At 37.1% G+C, this 20,124-nt stretch overlaps 1 protein-coding gene across 1 annotated transcript in view; it reads left to right on the top strand.

Annotated features, from left to right (window-relative positions):
• The window catches only part of cacna1ba (calcium channel, voltage-dependent, N type, alpha 1B subunit, a), a 106,068-nt gene that overhangs the window by 39,207 nt on the left and 46,737 nt on the right, over nucleotides 1–20,124 (top strand). The window contains exons 7-14 of the mRNA XM_079871639.1: nucleotides 143–246; nucleotides 9,622–9,737; nucleotides 12,234–12,317; nucleotides 12,767–12,850; nucleotides 13,195–13,413; nucleotides 16,385–16,497; nucleotides 16,833–16,945; nucleotides 18,020–18,151. Coding sequence (XP_079727765.1) covers nucleotides 143–246; nucleotides 9,622–9,737; nucleotides 12,234–12,317; nucleotides 12,767–12,850; nucleotides 13,195–13,413; nucleotides 16,385–16,497; nucleotides 16,833–16,945; nucleotides 18,020–18,151 — 965 coding nt within the window. The remainder of the gene's footprint in view (nucleotides 1–142; nucleotides 247–9,621; nucleotides 9,738–12,233; nucleotides 12,318–12,766; nucleotides 12,851–13,194; nucleotides 13,414–16,384; nucleotides 16,498–16,832; nucleotides 16,946–18,019; nucleotides 18,152–20,124) is intronic.

Raw genomic sequence — 20,124 nt, forward strand, 5'->3', positions numbered from 1 at the left:
TTATTACAGGGGTTGTTAGTGAAGGATTTAGAGGCCGTGAGAACTCCTGCAGGTTCTTCTGAGTTCTCGCACTGATGTTTTATTCTCTCTGTACCTGTGCTTCTTCTCAGTTTCTACTTTCATTACTTCTGTCTCATTGCAGGCCAACGATGCTTCAGGGAACCTCTGGAACTGGCTCTACTTCATCCCACTCATCATCATTGGCTCTTTCTTCATGCTCAACTTGGTTCTGGGGGTGCTGTCAGGGTGAGTCTGAAATCAGAGTCATTAGTCCAAACTGCGTGGGAATTCCCTGGAATTTAACCTCATTCGGGATTCTTAAAAAGCATCTTTAAATATTCAGTGTTACTTGAAAATAAATGCCTTGCCTGAGGTTGCTATAAAGATGATATTATAGTCTATCTATCTATCTTAAATTCAGTAACTTAATTTGTAGAATTATTCACAAAATTCTAATTTGAATTTAGTTCAAATTGAATTAATTGAATTTCAAAGGAATTCAACTGCTGTAAGTGGTTTTTTAAGTTTGTAATAATATGTATTTTATTTTCCAGCATGAACTGCCCATAAACATATTATACAACATATGGGTTATTTCCTGATGGGCCCTATTTTACCGATCTAATGGGCCCTATTTTACCGATCATGGTCTAAAGCGTGCGAGCTGCCCATCTACGGGACAAAGTGTACGTGCGTTGTGGACCCGCCTATAGGCTCACATTACTTACGCGCTCTTTAAATAGCAAAAAAAAATTCTATTTCAGTTTATTTCAGCTGCCTCAAAATAGCAACGCACCAACAATGCGCCCGAACATACCTCGTTTTCATGGCGCACAAATGGCCGCAAATTAATCATTAATTTTTAAACAGTGTGGCGCAGGACATGGAAATGATAACCGTGTCGGGCTGAAACTAGCAAAAAACACTTGCGTCGCGTTGCATTGCAACGGGTGTATGATAGGGCCCTAGGTGGTACAGCATAGCTATTTTAAAATAATCAGAATCAGAATGAATTACTTTAAAATAAATCACAAGACCTGTATTCAACTAGTGAAATTCTTCTGTTGTGTTGAATTTCTTTGAATGGCAGTTATTAAAGTCTTTTTCCATTTGCACTTCAATTCAATTCAGATTTCAGTTCATGAGTTGAAAGGACCCCGGCTTGCGGTTTTATTATATGATTATCCGTTCGACACTTGTCTCAATGGAGAGGGATGCAAACTTCACATAACCTGCTTAACTAATCATCTGCTATCAGAATGCATTCTCTTGATTGGCTGCAAACATACATCTAAAATTTTACAAATACAAAGTATGCAGTAACCATTTAAACCTTTATATTGGAAGCAAACAAACGGTGTTCCTTAAAAATGATGCCCTCTTAAAGGGATGCCTGTTATAGATATTTGGTGGGCTTATTGTTCTTTTGAAATAAATGGGCTTTCCTAAACCATTGAAAGCCCCATAAAATAATATCTGTCCTACAGTTTGGAATCTATTCACCTATAGCTTATGCATGTACAGAGTAGATGCAATGTTAAGTGCAGTAGAGCCCTGCTTCTTATTTGATTAGGCAGCTCTATTTTGCCAATGTAATGTTGGTCACAATTAGGTTTTTCCTCCATCAATTGTGATCGAGCCAAAAGCCACATACACTCTCTATAAAACAAATAACACATGCTCACACTTAAGCATCTTTATTTTCCCCTCATGCTTTACCTCTCTTGCTCTCTCTCTCACTTTCTTTTTGCCTCTTTCTCTCTCACTCACACACTTAAACCCATTGTTTTAATGGAAGGTCTTTGGATGAATGCTTTGTGTGGTGAACTGTAGCTGCTGGTGGGATTAGAATTGATGATTTCCTGCAAATCCTCAATCTAATGTTTACTGTATTTCACTGAATGGCTCTTCATGTCTGTGTTGCTCATGTTTTTTAGGCTTTAGGGGCTGTTTAAAAACACAAAAACGCATATCCCTGAAAACGATGACGTCGTGCACATGCGTATGGTCAGTCTATAGTGTTTCATTGCATCTAGTGGCCTGCAGAATACAGCGTTTTAGTCGTTACGCGGATCTGTGTGAATGGGGATCATTTTGACAATGGTGTCGCCTGTACCCGGAAAACTCAAAGGAAAAATGTCTCCGCTTTAAGCATATCGTTGTTGTGTAAACATACCCTTAGTTGACAGATTCATTCTCATGTGGTGATGCTGCCTCTCTCTCTCTCTCTCTCTCTCTCTCTCTCTCTCTCTCTCTCTCTCTCTTTTTGCGTGAATCTCCTGTTTTTGTTCCATGTGTGTACAGAATATAGGAGTCACTCCTGAACTTACAATGGCTTTAGTGGATAACTTTAGTGGATAACAGTTTTGGATGTACAAAAACTGTACATATACTACCATGCCATAATGCATTCAATTTATTAGTGACAGTAAAGACATTTATAATGTTACAAAAGATATTTATATTTATAAGATATTTATATTCCAACTAAATGTTGTTCTTTTTTATTCATCAAAGAATTATTCTTAAACAATTGTTATGCAGCACAACGATTTTCAACATTGACAATGATAAGAAATGTTTATTAAGCACCAAAAAAAAAAACATTACAAAATCTTACCGACTTTTGATGGTAGTGTACAGTACTGTATGTATCAAGCGTTTACACACAGTAAGATTTTAGTATGAAATTATGACAAATTTAATTGCAGACTTTTGTATCTGACCATAGTTTGAGACATTATTCAGATCTCTTCTGAAATTCTTGAGGAGACACATATGAGATTGAAAAAAAAAACCTGTTTTATATTTGTTTGTACAGCTTGTACAGCTTGTACAGCTTGATTGTTGCTTGGGCACTTTTCCATTGAAAATGGGCATTCAATTTCTATCTGGATAATTTAGATGGGTCGTGGGCCCTGTGTCTCATCTGGTTGCCCGTTGACGGCAACATTGCCCAGCAACATTGCTCAAAAAGTTGCCCTGTGTATCATCACCTTTAGTGGTTATAGAGCTGATGAACTTGCCACTGTTTCCCTCAATGCTCATTCACTCCCCACATCCTCTCTCTCTTTGTCTTTCTCCCTCTCTTAATTTTCTCTCATGTCCTTCAAGTAATCTTATCAGTCACCACTCTCAGTGTGAAATTTATTCATTTAAAGCTGTTTTTAGCTTTAAAGGTGAAACAGACCCCCAAAGACACACATTCTTGAGAGGATTTGCTCAAGTTTTTATAGTTACCACTGCCAGAAAATGTTCCTGTGCACAGCACATTCAAGGACGTGCATGTCTGTGTGTATGGAAGTGACCGAATATTTATGCAGTTTTTGCTTTTGTGTAGTGAGAGCTCTCTAATGGTGTATTTGTCCTCATGGTAATCCAGTGCGTTCAAGAGTGCTGTGCAGCCCCCAAATTATCACACTTCCAAAGGCTTTCTACAAACTCCTTCTGAAGTGTAAAATGTCTACGCACCACCGGCCGCAAAGGATGATGGGAGCAGATTTAATTAGGCTAAAATAAAGCGTTACATAAAGGATTCTCTAGCTACGTCATTCTCCTTGTGCTTTCAAAATGAAGGTATTAGAGGAGATGTTTAAGATTTTTGGGAATTTTTTCACATTGCTGGATTGACCCAGAAGACTTTGCAGCAGTTATTATGTGAAGTTGTGTAAATAATATATAAGTCTAGTTGTCTATTATATTATATTATATTATATTATATTATATTATATTATATTATATTATATTATGGAAAGTTGGTCAGTTTGTTTGCTTTTTTACCATTAACTCCTCCATTTTTGCCTTTATTAGTTGCTGTAGTGTGAAAAAAATTAAAATTACATTTTAAATGACAAATATTGCATGTACTCTTTAATAGGAGATCATAAAGCTGCCTGCATTCATAATAAGTATAAAATACACTATCATTTAAAGTTTGGAGTTGATAAGATTTTTAAGGGGTCATATTATGCTTTTTCACTTTTTCAACTTTAGTTAGTGTGTAATGTTGGTATTTGAGCATAAAAAAGATCTGCAAGGTTACAAAGCTCAAAGTCCACTCCAAAGGGAGATATTTTATTTAACAGAATCCACCTACAACGAACGACTTGTTTGGACTACAAGTGTTTTGCGGATCTTGTGAAGTCACAATGATACTCGTTTAAATTATCCCCGCCCACGGAATATGCAAAAAAGGTGCGAGGCCTGTTTGCCAATCACAACACACTGGGCCAGCTAACCAATCACAGCATATTTCGGAAGGGGGGGCTTCATCGAAACATGAACTCTAAATGCGTTCGAGACAGACTTGGGAGAGAGGTGCTTTAATGATGTAAATTATGTGAAAAATAATGTGTTTTTTGAACAATCAAGCTTGAAAGCATTCTAGTACACCCCAAAAACAAAATCAAGACTTCATAAAAGGGCATAATAGGACCCCTTTAATGTTTTTTGATATAGGTATTTCACGCTGTCCAAGGCTGCATTTATTTGATCAAAAATATGGTAAAACAGTAATATTATAAAATATTATTACATTTAAAACAATAGTTTTTCATTTTAATCTATTTAAAATTGTAATTTATTCCTGTGATGTTAAAGCTGAATTGTCAGCATCATTACTCCAGTCTTCAGTGTCACCTTCAGAAATCATTCTAAGATGCTGATTTGGTGCTCAAGACACATTTCTTGTTATTAACAATGCTGAAAACAGGTGTACTGGTTAATATTTTTGTGGAAAGGGTTGTTTAATGAATTTGGAAGTTTAAAAGAACAGCATTTATTTTAAATAGAAATCTTTACATGTCTCTATACTGTCACTTTTGATCAATTTAACGCACTCTTGCTGAATAAAAAAAAAAAAACAATCAAATCTAACTGACCCCAAACGTTTAGTGTGTTTGAAATATTGGTGTTTGTTGGGGCAGTGTAAGTCCTCATTTGATGCTCTGGTTGCCATGGTGCATACTGTGTCTCTCAAGGTTGTGTGTATGTGTGCGAGGCCCGGGAGGTCAGTTCACCTGTCTGACCGCGCTGCTTTCAAAGCAAAAGGCCGTTCTGAGGCCTCATGGAGAGATGAGAGGACTGCCCTGGGGTGGTAGTTTAAGGAGAGGTGGGCAGCTGGGTCATCTTCTCAGTGGGTAGTTGGGCCACAGGGATCCTGCAAGAAACCAATTCATAGCCATTTCATCTAGATCTCTTTCACCTCACAATGGCTTTTTGATCTTAACTCTTTGAGCAGATTGTAAGTACCAGTGAAAGTACAGCTTCACCTGTAGCTTACCGATAAATTGTTGATATTAAAATTATTTTTTGCCTGATTTTAAATGCAACAAGTGAAATTAGGCATCACCGATTTATAATTTACAGCATGAAAAATGTATAAAGATTATAATTTTGTTTTTAAAGATTAATTTTAAGTGAGTGTGAGATGACAGCAAAGGTAATCTAAATGTAAAAATGAGAGAAGTGACGATGCAAAATTAAATATGAAATATTGATCAATATTGATAAAAAAAAAAAAACGTATATTATGGTACGGAGATATCATTCATCTATTATACACCAAAATAATGAATTAGACCTGAGATCTGTTTATCCACTCATTTGAAAAGCACCATCCACCATTCCATTTTTTTTTCTTTTGCAAGTTTTTGCTCACAGATTTTTACGTAAATTTCACATGTATGGAATTAAGTAAAATGTACTTAACTAAGTTAACAAAGAGAATAAGTCAATTAAACTTGGCCAGTTAGAGTTTGTTGAGTAATTTCTACTTTGTGTATTGTGTACCCGGCATTCAGAGACCTCAATGCTGGGTACACAATACACAATAACGCTAACAATCAGTGGATAGTTTTTGAGTATGAATGGGTCATTTTGAGTAAAAAATTAACTCCAGATGTCACAAAACAGCAAGTTACTAAACATAACATCAAAAGCAACGATAAACAGTGTAAATACAACTGGAGAACAGTGAAACAATGCAACCTTATTAATTACTCATACCCCATGGGGTGCATGATGGAAAACATTATTGAAAACATAAACAATTCCAAGTAAAATATACTTATAAGTTCATGCTTTAATTTCTACAAGCTTGAATTGGGTACTAATATAGAAATTACTTTTTTTTATTCTTGCCTTAACTAACTTATTCAATGTAGACATTATATTTGTTAGTGTTTCTCACCACATAATCATTGTTATCAGTGCAGGATATGTTTAAAAGCTTCTTTAGAGAATCTTTTGTGGAGATTAGTTGTGTAACACTTTTAAATTAGTATTTCTAACCAAATAAACACATGCTAAGATGTACAGTAGCATCGCTAGCCATTTCTGTGCATCTGCCACTTTGTGTGTCCTTATTATTTGCGTGTGTGTTCAAACTAGTCGAGTTTCTTCCACGAGGAAGATGTTGCTTTCCTGTCGAAACAGAAGTACAATGGATTGGAGTCTGTTTATGCATTATGGACTCGTGTGAGTATTAGCATTTGTGTGAGTGTGTCAAAGAGAAAGAGAGAGCGATATACTGTAGATGTTGCTGCAGGGTTAGTATTCCCCCTTGTCTGTCACACACTCACAAACAAATACACACACACACACACACACTCACTGTCACGTCACACAGCCACTGCAATGCAGGGAGGGGAGAAGAAAAGAATATCTCCACATTGTAGTATGGGAATCCTACTAAAAACGTACTGTTAATAAATGTGCTAGTGCTAGTGTGCTAGTGACCAGCATCAGGTTCTTAAAGGGATAGGTCCCCTCCCCTCAAAAAATGTACTCATCCACTTAATGTTGCTTAAAACCTGTATGAAACACAAAAAAAGATATTTAGAAAAATATATATATTTGTCTTTTTTTATAAAATGGGATGTTGTTTTTGGACCCCATTGACTTTCATGAAGTAAAATTGAATTGAACAGTGAAACATTTTTCAAAATATCCTCTTTTGTGTTTCATAGTTTTGGGTGAACTGTTCCTTTAACCAGTGAGATTTACTTGGTCAGCCAGCTGCGTCAGATAGACCATACTAGTCGTAGTCAGCCACTTTTACCAGCAAGTTTTGGTGTATGGTTATGCTAATCCACTTATCCACTAAAAACAGCATTTGCCAGTATGAAAGTTCAGGGCAAAACAATTATTATTTTCTGCTATTATCTGTGATGGAGAGACCTTGAAGTTGTCTTCTATTACTGTTTTTACAGTACAGTGTTCTTACTGTTCCTATGCATTTTATAATATTTACGTGGGGTTCGCTGTTTTATATTTCCTGCTTTGGCTAAGTGGGGATTGCCTTAAAGAGAGTGAGAACTGGATGGGAGCACTCATTTTAACTAAATGTTGTGCAAATGTAGGTGTAGGTTTTATCCATCCTATTTATTAACTTGTTTTAACTCTTGTTCCTAATCATCTTGTGTATCTATTTATTAATCATATGGTGAGGCATATGTGTGTATTTAAGCCAATGTGCTTTCATTTCTACTGGAGAAAGACACCAGTGTGTTTTAAATCAATAGAGGAAGGGAGGATTGGAGGATGGATCATGTTTTTTGAGGGAATTTGAACAAGGTTATTGTAGCGCTGCTTGAGCGCACTGAAACTCTGGCCTCAATAGATGAAGTTTTTAAAATGTTTTATTTATAACCTGTTTTATTTCTCTTAACCATATTTGTTTGCACATTTTTGCACATCTGCTTGTATTAAACATATTTTTGGATGCTAACATCGCCCCGTTTTTACTTGCTGTGATTCTCCTTGTGGTCCCTATCACATTATATGATTGTTGTATATAATATTTCTTCTCTTTCTTTCTTGATTCACAGATTTTCACAGATTTCCTATTTTATTTTCTCCCTTCGTTTTTTTTTCTTTCACATTCACATTCCGTGTTCCGATCACATTCTCGAGCATGAAGTAAAATCTTGATCCCAGAAGCATCAAATCCCTCACATTCGGTCCACCCTACGTTTGTTTTCTTTTTTTCTTTTTTCTTTGCATGTATAGCTTTTTAACCTCCTCTCTCTGTACACTGTTAACACCTGTTAAAGAGTAATGGTGGTCCATCATCGCCACCCTCCTCTAATTATCATGATAACAGATGGAAGGTTGTGAGGGGGCACAAACAGTTTTTTTTTTATCCCTTAGTGCTTCTCCATAATCATGTTGCAGAGAAAGCTATAATGTTTCTGAAAATGAAATAGGACTCGTTTAATAACCAAGTCATGGTAAATTATGCCTCTCACTGGCAATGCATGGGCATTTCTCAGTACAGTAAATACCACTTTTTGTGAGCTATATCTAATGTTAAAAAGTTATCACTACACAGTTTTGTCATACTGTGGAATGAAAGTTAGAGAATAGACAGAGAGATGAGAAAAACTGTCTAGGCATGTAGGTGCATTACAGAGAAAAAATGATTGACCTCTGTTTCCTTAAGGATGAAGTGCAGCCATCATTAATTAGAAATGCAAAAATAATGAATTTTCGATTAGTTTGAACACCTGGTTTTAACTGGTGATGATGATTTTATATTAATTTATATAAATAATTATTTATTTAAAGTTATGTATATAATTGCAGTACTGCTCAAAGTTTGAGGTCAATAAGGTTTTTTTGGGTGAAAAAAATGTATACTTTTATTACTTAGGGTTTTATTTAGGGTGATGAGGACTTCCATCAGCCTGAAGAGGGTTTATTCTGAGAGAACAACCGGCTGTATGTACATTATCCCGCTTATTACACGGCTACTTGCCACATAAGTAAATAATTAGACACGAAATATTGATCTGAGTTGAAATATTTTATTAGGTCTTTAAACACAAAGCTTCCGCAGAGAGAGCAGTTACAAGCATGGCAAGTTCAAACTAACGTTAGAGGGACATTTAAGAGATACAGTATACAGTCATACCACTTGTTACACAGCATTTCGCCACATCCATAATTATGGAGATAAGAGATATTGATTTCAGATTAAACTGTTTTAAAATCGTACCAGTTTGTATCTTTTAATCCAACAGTGTACAAAACAATAGTCACAAAATGGCAGCAGCTGCATTTGTATGAAACAAGAGAGAGCACGAAGAAAAAACGTTCCTAGCAAGTTTTCAGCGGTTGTTATCGAGGAATAATATACCGCTGAATGGCGCGATTGACCAATCAGAATCAAGTATTCCACAAAGCCGTGTAATACGTTTTTTTTAAGTAGATCTATTGAAGTCTACAAACCTATTGATCTAGATTTGTAGACATCAATAGGTAGCTTATTTAATTAATTTCCCTGAAATTGTATTTTGACAATTATTATAAAAATGGCTTACTCATCTGACTTTGTATATTAAGTTGGCATAAGAGAAAGAATTTTAACTTCACATTTGTTCTTGCAAATGTTTGTAATGTTTCATTTTGGTGTATTTCTCAACCATGAGCCTTATGAAGATCAATAGGGTCTTTTGTTTATGTGGATAAATCACTATGAGACTTCACACTTTAATAAGCACACACACTCATACTCTTACCCACATAACCTGTGCCGTAGAGCAGGGCTCCCCTGATACCTCTGTGCAGTACAGTGTGTTCATGGATGTGTATGTACAGTATGTGCATTTTTCCCCACAGGGAGTTTGCAAAGGAGCGAGAGCGTGTGGAGAAAAGGCAGGAGTTCCTGAAGCTCCGCAGACAACAGCAGATAGAGAGGGAACTGACCGGTTACTTGGAGTGGATCTGCAAGGCAGGTCAGTCTCTAAAAATTAACAATATCTCCATTAACACTTATAGTAATCGCCACAGGACCAAAGACATTCATGCGTTTTTCAAGACCTGAACCTGAGAATGTTCTACAGTACATCGCAATCACCAGAAGGCCTCGGTCAGTTCCCTAGAGAGCATTTTGTTCCCTTGTGTTTTTCCTCCCTTGACTGTTTATCTCACTCACTTCCCGGATCTCTGTTCAGCCGCAATGGGAGCTGATGTATCTGTGCCTGTCTATTGCTCATCACTTCCTCTCTCCATGGCAACCAAATAGCCTTCCTCTCACTTCACCAGCTGGTTCATCCCCTCAGTCTTCCCATGACTGCATGTAACAGCTCTTTCATCAGCTGCTTCACCTCAACAGTCAATGTCTCGGAGATTTCTTTGTCTGTAGATTTACACTGATCTGGGGCCAGTTTAGTAATGGTCTTCTCAAGTTCTACTCATCATAGGATTTTAACGTGTTTCACACATTCTGAGTACACAATTTCACAATTTTTACTGCGTGATGCTGCATCCCTGAAACTGCAGTAGAGTTTTATTGGGTCTCTCTTGCTGAAATCAGCAGAAAATACATTTGCTGTATAAATGTATCTATATCTTGATGGGCCAATAGTTCAATAGTTCAATGGTGGTGAAATTGCAAACAGGTTCTTCCGGGTTGAGTGAAGAATGACGAACTTCGTTCTGACTCGGTTGTGGTTGGAGAGTCCTCTCACCCAGGTGGAAAGTTACAACATGGTTTGTTGTAACTGTGAGGCCCTGCCGGCATGGGGAGGTCCTGCAACGTCGCGGTCAGACCGGATGTCTCTAGTCTTTTCCATATGACCAGCAACAAGAAGAGACCGGGTCACTGAGATAAATTAAGGCTAGTTAGTTCTGGCAGGTTATATCAGTCAAGCTCGCATCAGCTGACTTTCATCTGGTTCACGTCTACCTATAGGAATACAACGGCAATCACAGCATCCCTATATATAAGGTCCATTCAGTATAATAAGCAGATTTATCGTGTTACTCAGGAGCTAATTACCCTCCTCCATCCCCAGCTCCTCCTCTCGTCCAGTCAGGACTTGGCCTTCTGATATTCCTAATTTTTCTCGAATTATGTTGTACATTAAATTATTGAACATTAAATATATCTGCAATACATTCATGTTGGTTCTGTTTACCCTAAAGGAGGTTTATCTGCTCTCCCTGCTCTTATCATGCTAGGCTACATGGATGGGCAGGAAGTTCTTGCCCAGAACAGAACCATACCGCCAATCCAAACTTTATGCTAATTGTCAATCATCTTTGACGTTAGTGGTCCTTACAGAATGCCCTTTTAGCTTCTGCAGAGGTCACACCTCTCAAGTTTGGCTTGACCAATGAAAAGGTTGTAAGTTCAAGTGGGAAAAGTTCCTTTGTTTGGAAGCTGACTCATCTACATGATCATTGTGGATTGGCAGTATTTTTGTCTCTGATTAATTGTTACTCTGATTAATATAAAAAGCATACAATGAATGTTATGAGGAGGTGATATACACCGATGTGTAGAGAGTTAAACGAGGATCATTTTGACATGAAACATGATAAGGTTACATTATCTAGTTAAGGCATGCATAAAACAGTATGTCCTGGGGAAATGCATGTTCATTCATACTGTAGAAAGGTTTGTCTATGAATTAATGGAGAGAAGTCTGTTTTATGGGCATTATGTGTCTGTTTCAATAGGAATGATGTGAGAGTGAACACTCTGTTTCCATGTAGATGCACATGCAGGATGTGTGAAACAGGCCTCAGCATGTGGCATTACGACAAATGATCATAACAAAAATGAATCAGAAAAAAATGGATGACAGGATTTTTCTCAAGTTTAGAAAGTTTTAGCTCTGTAAATGTTGATGTTGTTGGTCTTATATAGTTCTGCCTCATCCATTATCTAATACTGTAGTTCCTAGTTTAGGATGGCACAGTTTCTTGTTAAACTTCTGATCTTCCACCAGCTCAGGAGTTAATAAGCTCTGTCACAGCATGTGGTATCCTCCCTTTTGTTTCCCAGAAGCCCACTAGAGCTCTTCCTTGGGGATTTCATTGATTTAGAGAGGTGATTTCCCAAACTCCTCCATGGTGGCCCTGGCTGTAATGTTTTAACACCATAAAATCATAATGGAATTAACTGCTTGCATGTGCTTTGACTTCGTCGTGTATCTATCTACAGCCATTATAGTCAGTTAGATCTTCACTGCATTGTTTAAAACGTTAATGTGTTGGGCGATACAGTGCTCACTGCTGTCCCTGCCTCCTGCTGGATGTTAGTTAGATCTGCAGTGACAGCAGTGATTACTGTGTGTGGCACCAGGTTACAAAAAGTCTTTTAGTGGTCGCTTTTGTCTACCTTTTATCCTGTTTATCCACCTGTAAACCAACCACAACACAGAACAGCAACAACCACTTAAAGTATAGTGTGTGAGAGTAGTAAAATATATTCTTTGTCTCAGAGGAAGTCATGCTTGCTGAAGAAGATAAAAATGCAGAGGAGAAGGAGGATGGTGCCTGGTACAAGAGGAAATGCAACAACCCAGGTAATCATTGAAAATGAATTATATATATATATAAATTACATGAGCAGAATAGCTTAAGTTTTAAATACTACTAATAAATAATAATTAACAATATGGTTACACTTTATTTCTATAGTCCACTCTAGATATTATCTAGAATAAGTATAAGTAGTATAAGTAACTTACATGTCAATTAATTATTAATAGAGTATTAGTTGACTGTTTGGATTAAGATTAGGGTCAGAATAAATTGACATATACTTGCAAATTTACTTATAGTCAGTCGAATATCTGTTGGGGAACCATTAAAATAAAGTCTTAGCAGATAGTAAGCAGGCAGTCTACTAATACTCTAATGACTGGTACTTGACATGCAGTTGCAAAATTACATATAGTTAGTAGAATGTCTAAATATATGATTATAATTTATACTACTACTGTTTATTCACTTGCTTTCCAACATTTTTTAGTATTGAAAAGAGCCAAGAAGAGCAAAAATGACCTCATTAATGCAGAAGAAGGAGAAGACCACTTCACTGACATCTCATCGGTTGGTAAGTTCCAGGCCCGATGCCTGTGTCCTTTGAACTCTCGGTGGACGTTCTCCCAAAATCAGCGCAGAAAATGGGGAAAAAAAGCAGATTCAACAGATTCAAATCAATGTATCGTAAATCTCATATCAGTGATGTTTTCATAAAAAAGAGAGGGGATAATGAAGGGATAGTGGATGGATGGATGGATGGATGGATGGATAGATAGATAGATAGATAGATAGATAGAAACCCTCTCCTCTCCATCATCTGTGAGCTGTTGTGAACATCTAAAACAGTCTCTCTCTCTCTCTCTCTCTCTCTCTCTCTCTCTCTCTCTACATATCCCTCTATCCCTCTCTCCGCAGCTCCCCAAGGCTCTCCATTCACCCGTACAAGTGTGAAGAGCAGCAAGAACGAGAGCTCTTCGTACTTTCGCAGAAAAGAGAAGAGGTTTCGCTTCTTCATCCGACGTATGGTGAAGGCCCAGAGCTTCTACTGGACCGTTCTGTGTATAGTGGGACTGAACACACTGTGTGTGGCTATAGTCCACTACGACCAGCCCGAATGGCTCACATATGCACTGTGTAAGTGAACCGCATCTTTTAAACATCACTGCAGCTCTCTGGAGAATCACAGGTTTATGTGAACAATATTTGAACATGGCTTAGGCGCATTGGGAGCGATTTAAAAAACCTTGAAAAATCAATGCAAAACAGGGGCTTTTAAGTACTATGCTACTTGTCTTTGCATTATTAATTGTTCAACTTATTTTACGATTTGACTCAAATTAGCTTTCGTTTTTAGCCTTTGAATTTGACATAAAACTGACCCTGTTGTTGTGACTGAGCTATGTTTCTTAAAGCACAACTGAAGTGAAGTTGAAGCCTTGAAACATGCAGCGTTATCAATATGCTGATTTAATTTACACTGAAACAGGCAAACATATCAAGCAGCTCCTCCCCTTTTTAAAATATCCAATAGCGTTTCGTTTATATCACAGCTCAGCCATTGAACTCGGTAAAGCCGCATTTGCCGCAACTTCAATTTTGAATTCATGGGGACTTTAAAGGGAAAGTTCACCCAGAAATTTTAAATTAGCCCATGATTTATTCACCCTGATACACCATGCTTGGTGTATATGACATTCTTCTTTTCAGACGAATACAATCGGAGTTATATTAAAATGTCCTGGCTCTTCCAAGCTTTGTAATGGGAGTGAATGGGCATTATTTTTGAACTCCATACAAGTGCATCATATCCATGATAATAATAGTGTCCCAAATGGCTCCGAGGGGTTAATGAAGGCCTTCTGTAGCGAAGCGATGCGTTGGTGTAAGAAAAATATCCATATTTAAAACTTTATAGACTAAAGAGTAACACTTTACACTTGACGATGTATGACGTAGGATGTAGGTGACACCTCTGGGGGTTCAAACAAACAGGGCTGGGCAACCGCGTTCGTCATTACGTTGTGCGTCAAGTTCAAGGGTTACTCTTTTGCCGTATATCAATGTGTACGGCCGTCTACCAGAAGCTAGTTATTTTAGTCGATAAAGTATTAAATGCAGATTTTTTTCTTACATTAACGCATCGCTTCACTTCATTAACCCCTCGGAGCCATTTGAGACAATTTTATGATGGATATGATGCACTTGTATGGACTTCAAAAAATAGTGCCCATTCACTCCCATTATTTAGCTTGGAAGAGCCAGGACATTTTTTTAATATAACTCAGATTGTATTCGTCTGAAGGAAGAATGTCATATACACCTAGGATGGCTTCAGGGTGAGTAAATCATGGGCTAATTTTCATTTTTGGGTGAACTATCCCTTTAAGTTAAAAAGAAGATTCATTCCATTAAAAATGTAATTAATTAAATTTCATATAATCAAGGCTGTATTAAACTGATCAAAAGTGACAGACTTTTTGGAAATTGGACAAACAAAAATGATATTTCAAATAAATGTTGTTCTTGTGATTTTTATTTTCATTGGAGAATCCTGAATGAAAATCACAGTTTTTACAAATATATAAAGCAGCACAACAGTTTTCAACTGTCAACTTATTAGAATGATTTCTGAAGGATCATGTGACACTGAAGACTGCTGAAAATTCAGCTTTGCCATCACAAGAATAAATTGTATTTTAAAATATGTTAAAATTAAAAACAATTATTTTAAATTGTAATAATATTTAAACAATATTACCATTTTACTGTGTTTTTGATCAAATAAATGAAGCCTTGGTGAGCATAAGAGACTTCCTTCTAAAACAAACAAACAAACAACAACAACAAAATTTAGAACAGTAGTGTATATAGAAGTCACAATTATGTTCTGTTTCGTTTTCCCTGTCACTGTTTCCTGTAATCTTTCCTAATATATCTAAGCCCACAGTTTTCCTCAGCTCATGGCCTCACGGTAAAGTGAATGGTAAAGTTATGGTAGTTGTGTCATTTTCTGTGTTTATTAAAGTTATTCCTGATTATTCATTCTGTGTCATGCATCATCTGTTGGATTGCTTATTTAGCTCATTGTTACAATAGAAAATAAGTATAAGTATATTGGTATCATGGTATTTTTCTTGTTAAAACAGCCCTAAATAATTAAAACAAAAAAGTGTGTGTCGGCTTGTTGGGATCCACATCAGGGGTGCAATCTGTTCTCACAAGTTCAATTCATTAGTTTCTAGTCCACACAGCATAGAGTCCCCTGTGCCAGATTGGTGCCAAAAATGACAAAAGAGCATTGCCCCACCTCCTACATTTACCTCTGCTTGCATGCCAGCTGCTACTTATCATTAATTGGCATTTAGCTGATGCTTTAATCCAAGGCCACAAACAGTAAAGTTATTGCAGTGACAGCTCCCCCAAGAGATTTAAGGGTCACTATGTGATGGAGTTTATGATTGGCCCCTTTTAAGGTTTAAATGTGCAACCTTACATTTACATGCCCAGTTCTTTACCCATGAGGCCACACTATTGTGACTTATCATTGTCAGACCACTATGATGGCCGGGATGATTATTCTTCAGATTATGTTACTTTGAAACCTGTTATAGAAGCAACAAAGTATGAGGTAAAAAAGTGTCAGTAGGTTATTGCATCTTTCACTATTGGCATGACTTAGGGGCTGCTCACACAGAACGTGTTTTTCCATTACAATGCGCTTCTTTTCCATTGTTTTCTATGCAAACACACACTAGAAGGATGTGTATGACCATTGCTCTCACTTCTCCTCCAAATGCGCTTGCCTCCATTGCATTGCGCCTATCTAGCCAGTGAGATTCTTTTCTTTTTTTTTTCCATGTCAAAAATTGTAGCTATCTATTCTGCTGTTTGGTTATTTCAGCCAGAGCATCACATCTCAAAAGCACGTCTCGAGACCCCTGACTTATGCGCTGTGCTTTTAAAAAGATATATTTCTGAGTGCTGCGTCTTAGCATTTTAGACGCAAAGACGCGTTCTGTGTGAACGGCCCCTTAATGATCTTATATGAATGATAAGTGATGTGACTGACAAAGTCCTTTGTTAAATGTTTTCTTTGTTTATATAGATTTGGCGGAGTTTGTGTTCCTTGGTCTGTTTCTAATAGAGATGAGTCTGAAGATGTATGGCCTTGGGCCCAGGACCTACTTTCACTCCTCATTTAACTGCTTTGACTTTGGGGTGAGTAACGTGCCATCAAATACAAATGATATGTGGGACCAACTACATGTTCAGTCAGTGCCAGGGGTTCTGGCACCAAGACAATTCTTGTGTTTTTTTTGTAGGATAAAACAAATGCTGATTAAATATGATATATATATGATCACATTTATAATTATAATTAATCAAATTATTTCTACTGGCCATCCGGCCTGGGTCTCTGCCTACAGTGCGTTATTCTGGCATAGGCTCCAGCATCCACATGACCCTAAATAGGACAAGCGGTTTGGAGAATGGATGGATAAATGGATAGTATTGCTTAAATGCTTTAAATGCTGTCTTTGTTATTTTTTTAGGTGATTGTGGGTAGCATTTTCGAGGTGATCTGGGCAGCCGTAAAACCAGGAGCCTCTTTTGGCATTAGTGTGTTGCGAGCACTGCGTTTGCTGAGGATATTCAAGGTTACCAAGTAAGAGATCATAATTCCCTGTGTTAATCTGTGGTGCTCTGCAGATCAATGGCCTAAATTGATCATATTTAAACCAAGACATGGTTGAATGCTTGATTCTGATTGGTTCACAGTTTCAAATTAAAGGATTAGTTCACTTTAAAATGAAAATTAGCCCATGATTTACTCACCCTCAAGCCATCCTAGGTGTATATGACTTTCTTCTCTCAGACAAATGCAATCAGAGTTATATTAAAAAAATACTTGGGCTCTTCCAAGTTTTATAATGGCAGTGTATTGCAACCAACTGATCGAAGCTCAAAAACGTGCATCCATCCATCGTAACAAACTCCAAACGGCTCCGGGGGGTTAATAAAGGCCCCCTGAAGCAAAACGATGAGTTTATATTCATACAGTATATTCATGAGAAAATATTCATATTTAACACGTTACAAAGTAAAATTCTAGCTTTCGGCCAAGTGGCCATACACAGTCTACTTGCCCCTAATGCGCAACATACGAAATTTATGACGTCGGAAGTAGCGTAGTGCGTCATGGCATAAGTTGCGCTTTAGACTTAAGTGGAATCCGTATGTTTGTTTGGCCAGAAGCTAGTTATTTTACTTTATAAAGTTTTAAATATTAATATTTTACCTACACAAACTCATCGTTTTGCTTCCGGGGGCCTTTATTAACCCACAGGAGCTGTTTGGAGTTCGTTTATGATGGATGAATGCACGTTTTTGAGCTTCAATCTGTTGGTTGCAATCCACTGCCATTATAAAACTTGGAAGTGCCAAGATATTTTTTTATATAACTCTGATTGTGCTCATCTAAAAGAAGAAAGTCATATACACTTAGGATGGCTTGAAGGCGAGTAAATCATGGGCTAATTTTCATTTTAAAGTTAACTAATCCTTTAAGTTTCGAAAGACACTAGTCAAGGAAACTGGATAAAATTTTCTGATTAAAGTGGAATAACTGTCTCTGAATTAGGGTGGAAAAAGCATAATTAATATACCTGGGGAGTAACAAGCCTTCCAATTCCTTATGTGGCTGTATTAATGCTGTAGTTATTATGGAATGTTTCTGTAGGTATTGGAACTCGTTGCGTAATCTGGTGGTGTCTCTACTCAACTCAATGAAGTCCATCATCAGTCTCCTGTTCCTGCTGTTCCTCTTCATCGTGGTGTTTGCTTTGTTGGGGATGCAGCTCTTTGGAGGACAGTGAGTACTGCAGATCATCTAGTCCATGTTCTCGCTTTTGTTTTTGCTTTAGGTTTTACACTGCCAACTTTTACAAGCCAACACAGTCCCAGAATAGCTTATCATGCAAAAGTAAACAAAAAGTTTGGATAACAGGGGCTTGTATTTGAAAGTTTTAGTGGTTAGTTTCTAATTCTAATTGATTTCATGCTCTCAGCAGCCAATAATTTACTGCACAAACAAATTGTGGATGGCACAAACCATGGTTGTACGTGAATATGTGTTTAATGGCTATTGACAGACTAGAATCTACCGAGAGACAGAGGAATTTGTGCCAAAATACTGTCAACAAAAGATATGGAAGTATTTCTCCTCCTTAAATATTCCTATTTAATTGGTTGTCTTTATTATACACAATTATATGGTTAGTTGCATTTTATTATGTTTTTTTTTTTCCCGCCTCTCTGAAATCAGAACAGACCTGTGACGTGCCCCACTTTTGGGTTGCGACCCACCAGTTGAGAACAGCTGATCTAGGCCCTTTAATTTTCAGAGCACTTGTGTGATGTACTTTTCACCAAAATTGATAAATCATCCATTGACGTGGAAAAAAACTGCCCATTGTTTACGTTCCTCTCTGCATAAGCATCTGTGACTCATCCAAGCCCTGCCGTTTCATTTACCCCTCAGCCACATGTTAACAAACATGACTGAGTTGATCCAGACGGCGCAAGTTTTCATTTCTCTGTTCCATGAATTATTAATCGTATGCTACAGCAGAGGAATTGCCTCTACGCACGCTTCCCATGAGGTAAATATCAGCTTAGATGCGCAAACATGCTGTCATGTGATCTACTTCAATGAGAAGAGTGCTAGATAAACAAATGGGTGGTGCGGAATGAGAAAATGTTATTGAAACATAACAATGTGAGGATAGCTGCAGGAGAGACTATTCCCCCTGATGGCGAAGATGTGAAGTCTTTCCAGATCTGTGCTTAGTGAAATGAGAAATTGCTTTTGTGCCTCTCTGATACTCAATTTCAGCTCCATAGAGCATTAATATTTAAGACTGTAGCTGGACATGATAAACTGACTGTCTGATCCATGAAGTCATTATCTGGTCTGGATGAAATAGACAGTGTCATATGTTCAGTTGTGAAACACATCAGAGAGCAGAGCTGCTGAAAACAATGAGACCAGATAAAATATTCTCACTTTTAGAATGTTTAATATATATACTGTATATATATGAATACTAAATTACCGTAACTTGAATACTAAAGTTAGACGAAGAAACACTGTTTGCTAACCAGGTTGAACCCTACGTAAAAAGTAATGTTTTCGTCCTCACTTAAGGTGAAAATGCTGAGCAATGACACTATCACAGCCAACCAAAACACATTTGATAATTAATATGCAGCTATGAGGATTTTGAACCGATGAGATTTCAATGTGTGCGAGGCTTTCTAGCACATCACAGCATAAATAAAACCAAAAGATCGCTTTTATCACCATTATGAAAGTTATACAAACAAATGGAGTATGAAAGTTATATGAAATCATGATAAGTTTAGACATGACAGTATACCATTGATATGTCACTGAATATAGAAATCACTTGTTTATAATCATTATTAACTTCTGTTTGCTTCATTATATTGTTATTGTACTATTTTATTGCAATAAAATTAGGAACGGTGGTTGGGCAAAAAAGAAAAAAGAAGAGAAAGAAACAAAAAGAAATAACTTTTATTTTCCAAAATAACATAAACAAGCCCTTGGTTTTGAAATGTTTCTTCTCTCTTTTTATGCATTTCTCTACATTCTGTAGTAATGAGGCCCCTGCAGAGCCCCTGAGAGTGTACATGGAAGAGAATGGTGAAGAAGAAAGCATATTTATTATGTTTTTGTTATTAACTCCAGAGATACAGAGAGGAGAACTCAGCTCAGCTTTTATATGCAGATGAAACATTATTATTGGAACATATCAATCC

The sequence above is a fragment of the Squalius cephalus genome (genome assembly GCF_949319135.1).
Source record: "Squalius cephalus genome assembly, chromosome: 5".
Taxonomy (NCBI): domain Eukaryota; kingdom Metazoa; phylum Chordata; class Actinopteri; order Cypriniformes; family Leuciscidae; genus Squalius; species Squalius cephalus.